The sequence below is a fragment of the Gymnoscopelus microlampas genome, assembly GCF_963454915.1.
Source record: "Gymnoscopelus microlampas genome assembly, chromosome: 22".
NCBI lineage: Eukaryota > Metazoa > Chordata > Actinopteri > Myctophiformes > Myctophidae > Gymnoscopelus > Gymnoscopelus microlampas.
Window position 1 is genome coordinate 4,327,741 of NC_139959.1, and position 14,676 is coordinate 4,342,416.

Here is a 14,676-nt window from a genome sequence, read left to right on the forward strand (position 1 = left end):
TTTCTGCAAATGTTCCCCCCAGAATAGGGATGTGAGTGTTCAAGTGGTTCATGTAAAACATTTAAAATCCTATCATGATACAGACCATGATACCGACGTGATACTGATGTTATACTGACCATGATACTGACGTGATACTGAACATGATACTGACAGTGATAATGACATGATATTGACATGGTACTGACCATGATATGATACTGACCATGATACTGACATTGATACTGACATGACATGATACTGAAATGATACTGACAAAGTTACTAAGTTGATACTAAATGCATCTAGTTCAATTATTTACAATAAGGAAAAATACACTGTAATCTGATAAAAGATTATTTATTTCTTCCAGTGTTTTTCGAGGAAGGGCATTACACCCACATTATGCTGTACACAGGCAAGATGTTCACTGTTTTCACAAAAACATTGTCTCATGCAGTTCCAGAGATAGGTTTTCCTCCCAGTTTCTCCCAGGTGTGAAGTAACCATGCAAATTACTGCGTTTGAAAAGTAGAAAGGGCAGAAAAATAAATGGAAATACATCCGTTGCAAAATGTCATTCAAAATTCTCTGAGAGAGAATTTAACAGAAATAAAAGATAAGGACAGGATCCAAAAATGAACCCAAAAAACAACTCTGGAATGCCTTGTACTGAGAGTTTGTGTTTCATAACCAGGTTTGAAAAATTCAGTCATAATTACCGGTAGAAATAAAACAATGGCACCCTACCTACTGTAGGCATTTGCAGTAATCAATTCAAAAAGAGGCACTTTTTTCCTTTTGGGACTTTTTGGACAAGTTTTGAACATAAAAACTCTTGTACCGAGCATAACATACCACCGTATCAGCACTTCATTACAAGGTCTTATCACTTTAATTTGATAAAACAATTACATTTCTCCAGTCCCTCAAGCCAAGCCAATATCTTGCTTTTATGACTGTATAAAAAAAAAACATCCTACAGTACACAGCTCAGAAAGCAGCCCTCATTTAAAACATACTTCAAGTACAAAACAATTTACATAGTTATTTTCTTTAAAAATAAAAAATAAAATGACATTACTGTCACAAGCAACTAGTGTTAGTCAATGTAAGTAAGAGTAATACATTCTTCATACTGTTTATAATAGGAAGAATTTAACCATGATTCCTTTCAGATTCTTCAGCAACATGCATTCTGTATGCATGTCCCCTGTCATACAAAAGGAAATGTTCTTCTGGATTTGCTTAACGGGAGGAAGTCCATATTATGTCTGTTCCAGTAATAGTCATCCTCAAAGCAATGTCTTACCACACGTCTTCAACTGTCGTCCAGTAACAATTTATATGAGCCTATACACATTATGTACAGTAGGTACATACAGTATATACTTTGTAGAAAAAAATATTGTGCAGTAACCTTTGCTAAAATATCCACATTAATATGCAAACATTCTCTCTGTCTCTTTCACACAGACACACCAGTCAAGCTGTTCTCAGAGATACTGATAGAACCGTGAGCGGACAACTTGTGCTCCGGATAGTTTGTGCGGGTGTGCGTCTGCCGCCAGGTTGGCCTTGTTGTTTTTTCCTTGCGGCCCGCTGCCGTTGACGTGCTCCCCCGCTACGACGGGCTGAGGAGGGCCCGGGGAGGCCGAAGGAGACGGTCTCTCAGGGGCCACGGTGGTGGCGTCCTCCTGGGCTTCGGGCTGGTCCTCCTCGGGGACGGCTTTGGGCGCCACCTCTGTGCTGCTGGACTCGGAGCCCGCGCCGCCGCCGCGGCAACGCTCCCTGGTGATCCAGTCTCGGATGGAGAGGTCCGGCGAGCTGCACTTGGGCTTGAGCCGGTCGACGGCCGACAGCTCGGCCGTCTGGTCCACCCCGCCCTGCTCCCTCCAGTCGTTCATCACCGCCAGCTCCGCAAAGTCCCGCTGGCCCCCCATGGTGTGGCGCCGACGGATGTTCTTCTTCTTGCTGCTGCGGGCGTCGGCGGCGGCGGGGCCGCCGCGGCTCTTCTGGGCTCCTCCCACGCCGAACATGTCGTCGGCGGAGGCGCGCAGCCGGAACTTGAGCCTCTCGGTGATCTTGAGACGCCAGGCCGGCTCGGGCCGCTCCGACTCGCTGCGGGAGGAGGAGCTGAGGCTCCCCGTGGACCGGCCCTTCTTCATCACCTCCAGGACGCGAGACAGCCGCGTGGAAGACTCCGCCCTGCCCTCACCGCCGCCGGACAACCCGCCCTCCACCGACGAGTCGCTGTCCGTTTTCTGCCTCAGGGAGCGTCTCCTGGAGAGGGTGTCGCACTCGATCAGCCTGTGCGAGGGGAACAGGCGCCGCGGCTCCATTTTGGGCGAAGCGCTCCCTGCGGTCGCCCCGGCGCCCTGTGGTTCGTTCTTCTCCAGAGCCAGGCTTTGCTCCGGGCCCGGTGTGGACTGGCTGCTGCCGCCTGCCGGGGCGAACACGGGGAAGTCGCTCTCGCTGTCGGTCTCCATGGGTCGCCCCTCGCTGATGAGCTCGCTGCGCTCGTCGTCCGCCTCCTCGCCGCCTTGCAGCTCCGGGCTGAGCGCGCTCGACTCGGCCCCCGTCAGGAAGGTGATGGAGGAAGTGGTGGAGTAGTCCGAGGTTATGGAGCTGACCTCGGCGACGGCCGAGGCCCCCGCGCCCGCTGCGGAAAGGTCGGGAGCGGCGGCCCCCGACATCCACTTTTTGGGTCTCGACCTCGGCACAGACGCCCCGGAGCTCATGGTGCCGAGGTCTGACGTGTTCTCGTCCAGGTGGGACGGGTGGTCAGACAACGAAGACTTCCCCAGGGGCGTGGTCTGGTAGCCGAGGCTGGGAGAGCCTGAGGGCTTTGGGGACGGAGGAGGGGGCGACGAGGGCTGCCTGGACGGAGTCTTCTCCCTCAGGAAGAAGGAGTTGCGGTGCTCTTTTTTCTTGGTTTTGGGCGTCAGCTCCACGGCTCGGCCGTTCTCTTTCCTCTCTGCTCCCCGTGCTTGTTCTTTTGCGTCGGGGCAAGAGCGGGTTTGGTTCGGGGCCTCGACCTGGGGCCCGAGATGGTGGTTGGGCTTCTGGCCCGGGAGCTCTTTCTTGGAGAACACAGCGTCCAGGTCATCATCCGAGCTGCTAGGCTGCGGCTTCTCCTTTGACTTCTTTCTTTTGCGGCTGGCTGCAGCAAAGATGGAGGAGACCAGGAGCTCTCTGCTGAACTGGTCCTTCCCTGAGCCCCAGGAACCCTGCAGAGAGAGAGAGAGAGGGAGAGAAGGATACAAACATCACTATTTCTGCCACTGAAAACCAAGAAAGAGCAGGGTATTACTAGCCGCAAGCAACTCAGACGTTATAATGCTATCTTCATGTTTGGATGAATGGGCTGTCAAGGGTTGGTATTGCAACTCTAGATGCCAGATAGCATTATAGTATCGGAGTTGCCTGCGGCTAGGTTAATACAAAGCACAGAATGAATCCTTTCACCCCCCCCGTCTGTGAGCTCCAAACCACGTAGACCCCACCTGTTCCTCTGAAGCACCACAAAAGTAGAGAAGTTGACAAGAGAGAGGAACGTTAGGGCCATGTTATTATAGACAGGGAACACAGTACTGTATCCATGCCATAGCCCTTTAAAAGCAGAAGCAGGAGTAGCAGCCCTGCAGGAATGACCGGATGGTCCTGTATGATCCGCATCGAAGCCGAGGGAAAGCAAGCCACATGACGGCAGTGCAAAATTGATGGAAAAGCATCTGTTTTTGTTTCATCTTCTTACTCCAAATTGTGTAACTGCTTTAGATGCAATGGAACTCAACTCGATTTAGATATGAATGAATGCCCAAGCAGCCCATTCATATGAAATGCAAGGGTTTTTTGAAGCCATTTCAAGTATTTGATCTGTGTGTTCAGATAGTTAGCATGTTCTTGTTTTCTGGTCAGCGTTGACAGACCAAAACACAGGGGAAGTCTTTCATCTAAGAAGCAGTGCGGATGTTCACCTTGGGGACCGGGTCCCTTGTCACCTACCTCCTGAGATCTTATTTACTACCACTGGCCGGAGGACAGGCTAGACACTGGGTTGTTGCTCACCTTAGATTTAGCTGAGTCACTAGTCGGTGAATCTGTAGATAAAGAAGAGAGAGCGAGACAAATTAGATCACTGTATAAAAGATCGGGCCACAGTATTTAGCAGGGGTGAAAACTTAGAAGTTGGAAGTAGGAAAAAAAGAGGGAAAGAGGACCATGTTGATGACCAAAGAGCATGATGGGGCGGTGAGGTGAAGGAACAAACCGACACGGTGCAGGATGGGGTGAGAGCACAACACGACCAAGAGGGAACACACGACAGTCATGCCACATGCTACATGCACTCAGTTCCACATTCACAACTCTGATACACTCACATCCAGTACAGTATGATGGATAGATATTATGGAGTAAAAGATTACAGAGCAGAATTACCTACAGTATATATACCAGGTGCAGACACTAGGTGTATAAGACAGCTTCGTGCATATTAACCTCCTGCATTTGGAATGCTGAGTGCAACAGTACATTCAACGACAACAGACCACGGAACAGATCGTAATTATCGTCGCTGTCGGGTGGAAACTTTGTACGTCCAAAAACCATGACTCCATCCAACGGTAGTTATTATTTGGTCACAAGCTCTTCTTATCACTTTTCGTTTGGTTATACATAACTTAACCACTTACAATTAATACAAGAACGCTCGCCCCAAAACACACTCGCCCCGGGTCAAATCCGGCGACCTCGGAATGGTCGCCACCAGGTATTCCTAAGTAAAACTATGCCTAAACCTAACCATATTCCTAACCTTAACCTCAGTAAAACTATGCCTAAACCTAACCTTATTCCTAACCTTAACCTCAGTAAAACTATGCCTAAACCTAACCGTATTCCTAAACGTCACCTCAGTAAAACTATGCCTAAACCTAACCTTATTCCTAACCTCAATCTCAGTAAAACTATGCCTAAACCTAACCTTATTCCTAAACGTCACCTCAGTAAAACTATCCACGAAAATAATGGGGGCGAGTGTGTTTTGGGGCGAGTGCTCCAGTTACCCTTTCAATTACAGGCAAATCATATATCATTATAGGCGAAGATTTTCCATTAGCTACCAATAGCACTGTCAAACAACGTACAGTAGTATAAATAATAAGAGCATAAAAAATATGAAATATGGCGATACAAGGTCTCTGCCCGACAGCGAAAATGTTGTCATGCAGAGCAGATACTCATTTTTGACAGGATTGTTGACTTCAAAAGGACAAAGCTACAGTATATACACTATCTCAAATGTCATGTTTTTCATTTTAATTGGCAGCAACTAACTTGACAATTTGTGTTTTTGTGATCAAGCATTTGGCAGCATACCAACAACGAAAAAAACAATACACAATGACTATAGTATCCAGTCAGGTTCAACGTAATACAGGATGGTAACAATGCAAGACAATGGCAACATGGTGCTACCATGACAACAGTGACACGTTGATGACACAAAGAGACGGCTATGGATCAAACCAAAAGATCAGAAGTGACGGGGGGGTCACAGAGGGGCTAGCTACGAAAAAGAGAAGAAAAGATAAAAGAAAAAAACACTAAAAGAGAACGTCAGCAAAGGAATAACCTACAATCACTTGCTGCCACCTAATTCATCTCTGCGTACCAATCAGCTTTCTTAAAATTGATCTTTGTGTTTATTAATTTATTTTGTATTTTTTTTATGACATAAGCCAAGCCCCCCTACACGCCCCTCTTTGAAGACAGATGGTGGTACGGTATGTGACATTGACTGGTGAGGAAGAAACCTGGGGGGGTATATAAAGAACACCATACCATGCTATCTCTCTCCTGTTGGCAAGCTTGCAAGACAGTATGGAGAGACAGCGGAGAGCCTTTTCAGACAGTAGCACCGGTCTGTGTGTGGTATTACTCTGAACCCCCACACACAATAACAACACCAACAACAACAACACCCGGATACTGTACAGTACCGTGCATTAGCCGCTCTGCCTCTCGCCCCTTTGGCTTTCTTTTCCAACGTTTTCTTTGTCAAACACTTTGCTTTGGTGTTTTTTTTTTTACGTTTTCTGCATCTCCCCTTCTCATTTTGTCTTTGGCACGTTTCTCTCAAAAGAACCGCGGGGTACTGCAGACTAGGCAGCTACACTGGGGGCAACAATCCTCCTTCTTCCTACAGTCCCAGCGGTCCATGGCGGACATTATAGAGTCCATCAGTGACATCATGGTGTGATAGACTCCGCCCACGTGGCCTGTGTCAAGATCATTGTATGTGTGAGTGGTTGAGTGGGGGGGGAAAGCCGTTAGGACACCCGACAGAGCCTCACTAGAGAGAGGAATCACAGGTCGCCTTTCACTTAACAAAACACACATCAACTCCATTGTCGTATTTTAGGAAAGAACATGCTGTTGTTAGTGCAACAGTAGGCAGGATTAAGGGAAAAGGGGATTTCAGACAAAACACACACTTGTTGCCCAGTTGTGTTTGGTATAAAGTGGCTAGGAGGGAGTTGGTGGGTGGGGGCGGTTTCACAGATTCTTAGCTTTCTGCTCTAAAGTCGCAGAGAGCGTAATAATACTGACTTATTACCGAAGCAGGGAGATGTCATTCAAAGCAAATGAAGGAAGTGTTGACAATTGGTTCTATCACCTCTCAGCTTGTGGCAACAGTGACCCAGTGGGAGAAGTGATAAGAAATCTTTTTTGAGTCGTGGTTGGTTTGCCATAGACATTTCTATCTAATGGCAAACAGCCAAAGAAGCGGGGAGGTGTGGGGGGCATCGTTTTTTGGGGGGGAGAGGAAGCAGCAGTATCCATCAACATTAGAATGTGGATTTAAAAGTCTTTAAACAGTATTATTATCATTTGTTTCCATTACAGAGCAACAAGCCTATCAGACAGATATTCGGTCCCTCAGAGAACGTAGTGGGGAAGGTATAGTAAAAGATTGACCCACCACAGAAGTTGGTCTGGTCCAGGTGAGCGCTTGTTACCTGATACTTCACCCTGCGTGGATCCTGTACGGCCGATGTTGGTAAGCAGGTGGTCGATGTTGGGGACGGGTTGGGACTCCACCGCGCTCTCTTCCTGGGACGCCGTCTAGAGACGGAACAGAGTGACAACCTCAGTGCTGGACGGTCGGGACAGGCTTGGTTATGTGTTTGTAACTTTAGCTACCGTACTTTCAACATGGCGTTCCCTATTTTGGGGCCTGTCATTATAGGCAAACGTTGTCCCAAACTGTGAATATGATGTGATGCATTATAAGCGTAGGGCTATTTTCACTATTTGTCATACGATGAAGTACATAGGGCATAAGTGGTTAATTTTTGTATTTTTTCTTTTATCAAATCTGCTGCAGTAATGCATCAGCAAACAATGTTTAAGTTATTTGCAAAGACATCCTGAATATAAACATCCATTTACAGAATTGAATATATTTACAGAACAATTAATACTTAACTTTATCAAATTAACGCCAATAATTCTTATGTCGAAAAAGTACATTTTAGACAGCGATGCTTGCACTCACCTTTGGCTCTCCATTGCCATCCTCAGTGAAAAACCATTCATACTATAACAAAAAGAAAGAGAAACATTTAACACCTGCACTTGATCTATCTAAAAATAATTTTACAGGTATAAATGATATGAGATATAGCTGTATTGTGGCATCACAGAGTACTGCTGTTATGTAGTGTTTGTTGTCTGTGCCTGAGAGCAGGGCAGCACATGCTGATTTTGATTGCTTGAATACTTTATTAGCAAGTTTACAAAAGTTACAAGAGCTATGCTAAAGGGAAAGGGAAAATGGGGTGGGGGCGCAGGGCAGAGGATGAGTCTCCCACGGGGCTCCTTCAGTGCAGTTCGCTGAGAGAGTGCGTTGTTTGACTCTCTGGGGGCAAGATTTTAGGGGATAAGATACCTAAGTTCAATAATTTGGGAACAAATTAACGTGGATGACTACAATAGACACCAGTATACACACTGAGTCTCCAGGACCACTAGGTGTCCCACACATACTTCCAGAGGCTGTACTCACGTTTTGAATGAGTGTCTCTACTATCTTGTACTGGTCCGGCATGTGTGTCACCATGTGCGTCATGTTGTCCTCTGAGGTACGCACCAGCGTGGGACCAAACACTATGGCCAGGTTCCGTGGCTCCATCTAATGCAAAGGAAATTAATGTCAACACACACAATCAATCATGAACTCCAACCTGTTGTATACAGAACATGTATTAGCCTCTCTTACACTCCCAAAAACAAAGAAACCTCTTATCTCCATATTTTTTTTTCTTTTTGTAAAAGTAGTAGATCCACAAGATTTAGATTTGCTACTTTTGCCGTTTTTGAATTTGAATCCTGAAAAGTAACAGCTTTGGTCATAGATTTCTTTGGCTATTAAAAAATAGCAGATAGAAAGAAAGATCGAAAGAAAGAAAAAAATTGTAAAGGAATCTTAAAATGACACAGATGTGTTCCCGGTCTTAACACATCGGGTGCCGAACACGGTCTGAACCGTGTGTTTACATAGTAGCGCTTCGGTGCCGAACACGGTCTGAACCGTGTGTTTACATAGTAGCGCTTCGGTGCCGAACACGGTCTGAACCGTGAGTTTAGTCTTTTTGTTTTTTTCGTTTTTCTCCGCGCGGGCGGGGCTAGAGCAGCTCTGGGAGCACCCATTGTAATCCTGCGAAGGAAGTGCCAGATCGCTCACCGGAAACAAAAAAAATAATCCCATCCGCTTCCTGTCTATTTCCTACTTTGAAACGCCTATATCTCCAAATCTGTTTCCTGTGGGGAAAACCGGTCATGCGCGATGCGCGATCCCCCCCCCGTTGTAACTCGCGAGGGAAATGTTATGGTTCCAGGCTGTAGCCAGGCTCATGGAACAACATGAATCGATGCTTTTATTTGCGTGGATTTGCTTGTAACGCACGCGGAAGCTTTAAACAGCAAAGCGCAGTCAATGGGGAGAATGCTGGCACCCACGGTAAGTTGTTATGAAAAAATGTGGCACCCGATGTGTTAATGGATTAAGACAATCCAAGTGTGGGGGTTAATTTTCTTACCTTATTCTTCTCAGAGCTGTCAGCCACTGTCTTCAGATGAGCCGAGAGGAACTTGAGGGTTTCATAATGATGGTCTGGCAACTCATGGAGCTGGAAGAAAACGGACAGTCCTTTATCATATTAATTATGATTATTAGTATTCATTTTATCGATTACTAAGCACATTTCATACAACAAGGGCAGACTATCCAAATCCAAAGATCAACTAAGACACAAAATACACAATTACATATCGTTGCTATTGGGCAGAAACCAGATAAAAGATAAAATAGGAGTGAGTGGATATATTCAAATGTTTTGGTTGTAATTGAAACTCTTGGCAGCAGCAATGTGGAGTTTATTTAACACCTGCTTTGTTAGTCCAGCAAAGAGAGCATTACAATAATCTAGTCTGATAGATAAGTTATATTAACTGTTGCACCCATGCCATCAATGAGGAGAAGACTAGTGTCGTATATGCTTATACTAGGAACTCACCAGTCTTTTGATCACTTTTAGTCTGTCCACTGGATCCTCTATTCTGTTGGCCTCTATGAACTCTGCATACTTATCTGCAGGGAAAGACAAGATGACGAAAACTTCAAACAAAAGCATCATTTTGTGAACAGACGCTCTGATAGATTGTAGTTGCAGCCATTGGCCACTAGGTGGCATAAAGACACCAACAATGTGTACGGTTATGAAGAGAAAGGTATTGTTTTCACACCGTTGGTGAAGAGAGGTTCTGGGAGCTTTCGGAAGAAGGACTTCAGTAAACTGCTGATGACGTTGAGGTCCCGCCATTTCTGTCAAATGGGATACAAGGGTGGGTTAGTGTGTGAAATTGAAGATCATACAATCTTCAATTTAGCCAGAGAGCAGTAGATGCCCTCATCCAGAGTCAAGTTCCATGAACATGTATTTGTCAAGTGCTAAGATAACAAGGATGCTACAAAGTAACTAATAAGTACTTAAGTAATCATCTTGGACACAAATCACCAGAAGTGTTCATTTTGACAGCAAATTTTTATTTAGTTTTAGTCATAGACTTTTGAATAAAATTCCACATAGTTTTGCGAGGTGTTGTGAGCTTGTACAGTACATTGGTTATTTTCATAAAGCATAAAATGACTTGTCTTAGTACTGGATCTCTTCTCCACTAGTCCCTCCCTAACATTTTTGTCTAGTCTTTATTTTTGGGGCGAAATAGGTCAGTACATTCAGTCATAGTTTTAGTCATCATAGCTTAGTTTTTGTCAGTGAAAAAAGGCAGTCGACGAAAAAATGTTGTCATAGTTTTAGTCGACAAAATCAAAATCATAGTGTTAGTCGACAAAATCAACACTCACATCATCCTGGACGTCGATGTCGTTCATTCCCTTGTTGTTGAGCTCTTCCTGCATGTTAGAGATGGCAGCGTTGTTCCCCGGGACGCGGTAGATCCCTGTGTACTCCAACCCCCGGTCCTCCACCAGGTTACAGCACACCTCCACAATCAGGGGAACAAACTGCACCACAACACGTACAAAAAAGGGAAGACTTATTAACCCAAGTCTACTTTGAAGTTCAAGACTTAACCATTTAACCTTAAGGGGTCACAACGTGAAGCATTGAGAAGAAATCTTGCCTATAATGTCATGCCCATAATAAGGGAGAGCAGGATGAAAGTGGTTAATTATAATCAAAGATGTTCATACAACTAAAACTTTGTGAGTTGTTGTTGGTAAGAAAAAATGTACACCATAAACGTTACGGTGTTATAATACATGCACACATGCCGACAATTAACTCCATTAACGGCATTCAATAGCACTGTACACCATACATGGGCAACCGACGGCCACATGCAGCCCTCACCTTGCGGCCCGCAGGTTAATATCGGATTACTGATATATTATTGATTTCAGCTGTTACAATTCCAAACATGCAAACATGACCCGCTTGAATTACTTATCTATATCTATATTAGTAGCTTAATGACTAGTATTACAATTATTTTGTATTTTTTATGTCCAATGTATTTGTATTTAAGTTCATAAAGTTAACATAAGTATAACTAAATGCATTTGAAATTAAATAAAACGGAATTTTTCAGGATTCCAATTCAAAAATAGCAAAAAGAAAATCTGAATTCCAATTCAAAAGTAGCAAAAATAGCAAAAAGAAAATCTGAATTCCAATTCAAAAGCAGCAAAAATAGCAAAAAGAAAATCTGAATTCCAATTCAAAAGTAGCAAAGATAGCACTGCAACGCGTTTTGAGCTTGTAGATCTGCTATTTTTGCTACTTTTGTGTGACATAGAATGGCCCGACAGTATATGAAATGTGGCCCTCTGAAGTGAGTTTAGAAATATAGTGGCCATGTCCATCATCAAAGTTGCCCAGCCCTGCTGTACACCATCGCATACATACAGCAGGTCCATTCAAGAGCAAAACACGTTCTACAACAGGGTGACGTGTATCCATACATACAACCTGAGCATACGGTAAAATAATGACTGAACAGTGAGGTTTTTAATGGAGGTAGTGAGTCCTACCCTGTTGGTCAGTGCAGGGGGACAGTCGTCCAGCCTCACTCCAAACGTGACCCCCACAGAGGGCTTCTTCTCGAAGGGCTTCCTGATCCTCCCTGATATGCCCTTCCTCCACGTCCCCTTGTCCTTGGGTGGGCTGGTGTCGTCTGAGGACAGAGGAACGCCAACCAATGAGAATTATTAACCATTATGAAACCTATAGCTTCCCTATGCTGGTGGGGCGAACATAGAGCTTGCAGATCGGGTATTTTAGCTGAAGATATTTGGTGTTGAGGGTGAAAAAAGGAGGGGACCTAGCATAGACCTCTGGAGGAGTGGTTAAGGGGGGGGGGGGGGGGTCCAGGGGGTCCCCAGCAAAAGTAGTACACGGGATATACAAGCTCACAGTGCGTCCCTTCGTGCTGCGCTCGGAGCTGGTACATCTGCTATTTTTGAAAATCTTTTGAATAGTCTTGATTTTCTTTCACACAAATATTCTCTTCTGGGGGTACCTGGCACAAACATTTTCAGATGGGGGGTCCGCAGCCAAATACACATCAATTTGGGGATCCTTGACATGAAAAAGTTTGAGAACCACTTTTTTTTAGGCTAAGAGAGCTCAAACATTCAAAAATCCTTACAAGAGCAAGATCCACTATCATGCATCTGAAAAGTTAAAAGCATGACAGATGCTCATCAAAGCTACTGTATGGTGTGAGTCACCACCCCACTGAGCAGCACAAACCATTTGAACGTTCACACTCAAAGAGATGACTAACAAAGCCCAAAAACGTGTTTAAATCGTTTTCTTACGAGGGGGTTTGCCAAGAGTACAAACGCTCTTGTCAACCCCCTCGATTAAAAAAATGATTTAAACGCCTTTCGGCTTTCTTAGTCATCTCTTTTGAGTGTGAACCTTTGCGCGGTTGTACCGCTCAAATACTTGATCAAAGCTAGGATGGAAAATGCCATTCAGACTCAAGTTTGGAATGGGTTTCATTACCAGACACTCACACATCTTAAGGCAACACGCGCACACACACACAAATGCCAGCGTCCCCCAAAGTGTGGGGAAATAAAGTTTAAAGTCACTCTCCTCACCTTTATGCATGTTCTTCCTCTCCTGCTCGGCTCTGGGTGATTGTGGGCTCGGTGTTTTGGACTCTGCCTTCCCTCCCATCAGGGTCTGCCTGATGCTGAGGGACTGCCGCGACGGTTTGGGGGAGGGCTCCGTCTTGCTGCCCGTGGGGCTGGGTCACACACACACACACACACACACACACACACACACACACACACACACACACACACACAGGCACGCGAGCACAAACAAACAAGTGAGTACAACTGACTGGCAACCAATTGCAACTGTCCTCCACGGAATTGGAACCGGCCCCCCTCGGTCGTCAGCCCCCTCCTCTGCTTACCTCATCAAGGTGTTGTACTCCTTGATCTTCCTGCTGATGAGGTCACGGCTGGTGAAGTCTGCGTTCTAAAAAAAGAAAAGAAAGAAGAAAAGAAGGGAAGGAAAAGGGGGGAAGACAGTTAATTCATCATAGACAACAACAGGAGTCTATGAGGTGTGGCGTATGCCCCCCCCAAGGCCATACGCCACACCTTTACGTAACGCGCGGCTATCGGGTGACAGTGCTAAGGCTATTGGAATGCCTTAGTGTGGTTAAAGAGTCAATGGAGGGGAAAGAGGGGCTTGGGTTTCTAACGGGGAAAGACCTTGCTATAAGTATCATGACCCTATTTTAAGACACACTGTTGTTGTAAAGGAGCATCTGTCAAGTTGATGTGTGTTGTTGTGACCTATATATCCTATCACTGCTGCAGAGTGTTGCAGCATGCTTGCACAACACAACTAATCTACTGTATGGCAGGAGTTCTTAAACTTTTTCGAGCCAAGGACCCCCAAAATTATATGTATTTGGCCACGGACCCCCATCTGAAAATGTTTGGTGCCAGGGCCCCCCAGAAGAAAAGATTTGTTTTAAAGATAATTATCCAACATTTGTTTTGCGTGCTTACTGTCACCTCTGGCGCGAGTGTAAAGTAGCCTACTATACCGTTATAAAATAAACAAATGAAAACGGTTGCGTATCAGGCATTACCAGCACTTTAGATACAGTATAGGATTACTCATCAACAGTGACAATGGTAGCCTGGGCAGGTTTGGGGCAACAGACTTGTAACTCCAACCTGGATTCTGCACTTGAAATCTAGGCGGGGAAAAGTGACAGGGAAACCCCACACACTGGAGCTGCTCAGTGGCCAACGGCATATGTATATCGTTTCGTTGCTGTCAGGCAGAAACCTGTCATCTCCATATTTTGTGTTTTTCCGTAAATTTAACGCCCTACATCATACTACAGCGTCACACAAAAGCATGAAAAGTAGCAGATCCACAAGCTTGAGCTTGTAGATCTGCTACTTTTGAGTGAGGCACTGCAATGCTTTACCTTTCCTAAAGCCATCTCATCAGTGTGAGTGCACGGCACTCCATCTTTCTTTGGTGTGTCGCCCAGGTGGCACCTACACCCTGACCTTTAACCTCACAGAAACTATGCCTAAACCCAACCTCAAAACCACGTCCACCTGGGCGACACACCGGGAAAAGAGAGAGTCCCGGTGAGTGCACAGTGTCTTCCTCACCTCCTCATCCAGGTTGCTGTTCTCCTGGATGACTCTGATCCAGGCCAACATGTCCTCCCTGTCCTCCGCCTGGAACAGGAACTCGCAGTCCGACGTGGTCAGCCGCAGCACGTTCTTGCGCTTGGTGTCGCTGTACGAGATGTCCACCAGGCAGGCCTTGATGCTGATTGGCAGGGGCTCGTCCACCGCTTGGCAGTTGTTGGCGTGGGCCTGCCCCTCCTTTCTGTCCTTATACAGGCATAGGGAGGGGCCTCGCAGCACCGCGTACATCTGTTTCCATGGACGCATGCCGCCTCCCACCACGCGCTGCAGAGAGCAGGGCCGTTCAAGAGAATTGATTTATGGAGAAAAAATATACTTTGGCTATTCAAAAATGGCAGAAGCTCATAGCACGTCACTTCATGCCTCTATGAGCTTGTAGATCTGCTATTTTTGAAATC

At 45.6% G+C, this 14,676-nt stretch overlaps 1 protein-coding gene across 5 annotated transcripts in view; it reads right to left on the reverse strand.

Annotated features, from left to right (window-relative positions):
• Positions 1 to 323: 323 nt before the first annotated feature.
• The window catches only part of arhgap21a (Rho GTPase activating protein 21a), a 134,610-nt gene continuing 120,257 nt past the window's right edge, over positions 324 to 14,676 (reverse strand). For all 5 annotated transcript variants that reach the window (XM_084049108.1, XM_084049106.1, XM_084049107.1 and 2 more), the window contains 13 exons: positions 14,237 to 14,542; positions 13,006 to 13,070; positions 12,680 to 12,828; positions 11,603 to 11,745; positions 10,415 to 10,573; positions 9,793 to 9,871; positions 9,564 to 9,637; positions 9,087 to 9,176; positions 8,054 to 8,179; positions 7,544 to 7,585; positions 7,005 to 7,110; positions 4,051 to 4,082; positions 324 to 3,209 (listed from right to left, as the gene is read on the reverse strand). In XM_084049108.1, the coding sequence (XP_083905234.1) occupies positions 1,476 to 3,209; positions 4,051 to 4,082; positions 7,005 to 7,110; positions 7,544 to 7,585; positions 8,054 to 8,179; positions 9,087 to 9,176; positions 9,564 to 9,637; positions 9,793 to 9,871; positions 10,415 to 10,573; positions 11,603 to 11,745; positions 12,680 to 12,828; positions 13,006 to 13,070; positions 14,237 to 14,542 (3,105 nt within the window). In that variant the 3' untranslated portion in view covers positions 324 to 1,475. The remainder of the gene's footprint in view (positions 3,210 to 4,050; positions 4,083 to 7,004; positions 7,111 to 7,543; positions 7,586 to 8,053; positions 8,180 to 9,086; positions 9,177 to 9,563; positions 9,638 to 9,792; positions 9,872 to 10,414; positions 10,574 to 11,602; positions 11,746 to 12,679; positions 12,829 to 13,005; positions 13,071 to 14,236; positions 14,543 to 14,676) is intronic.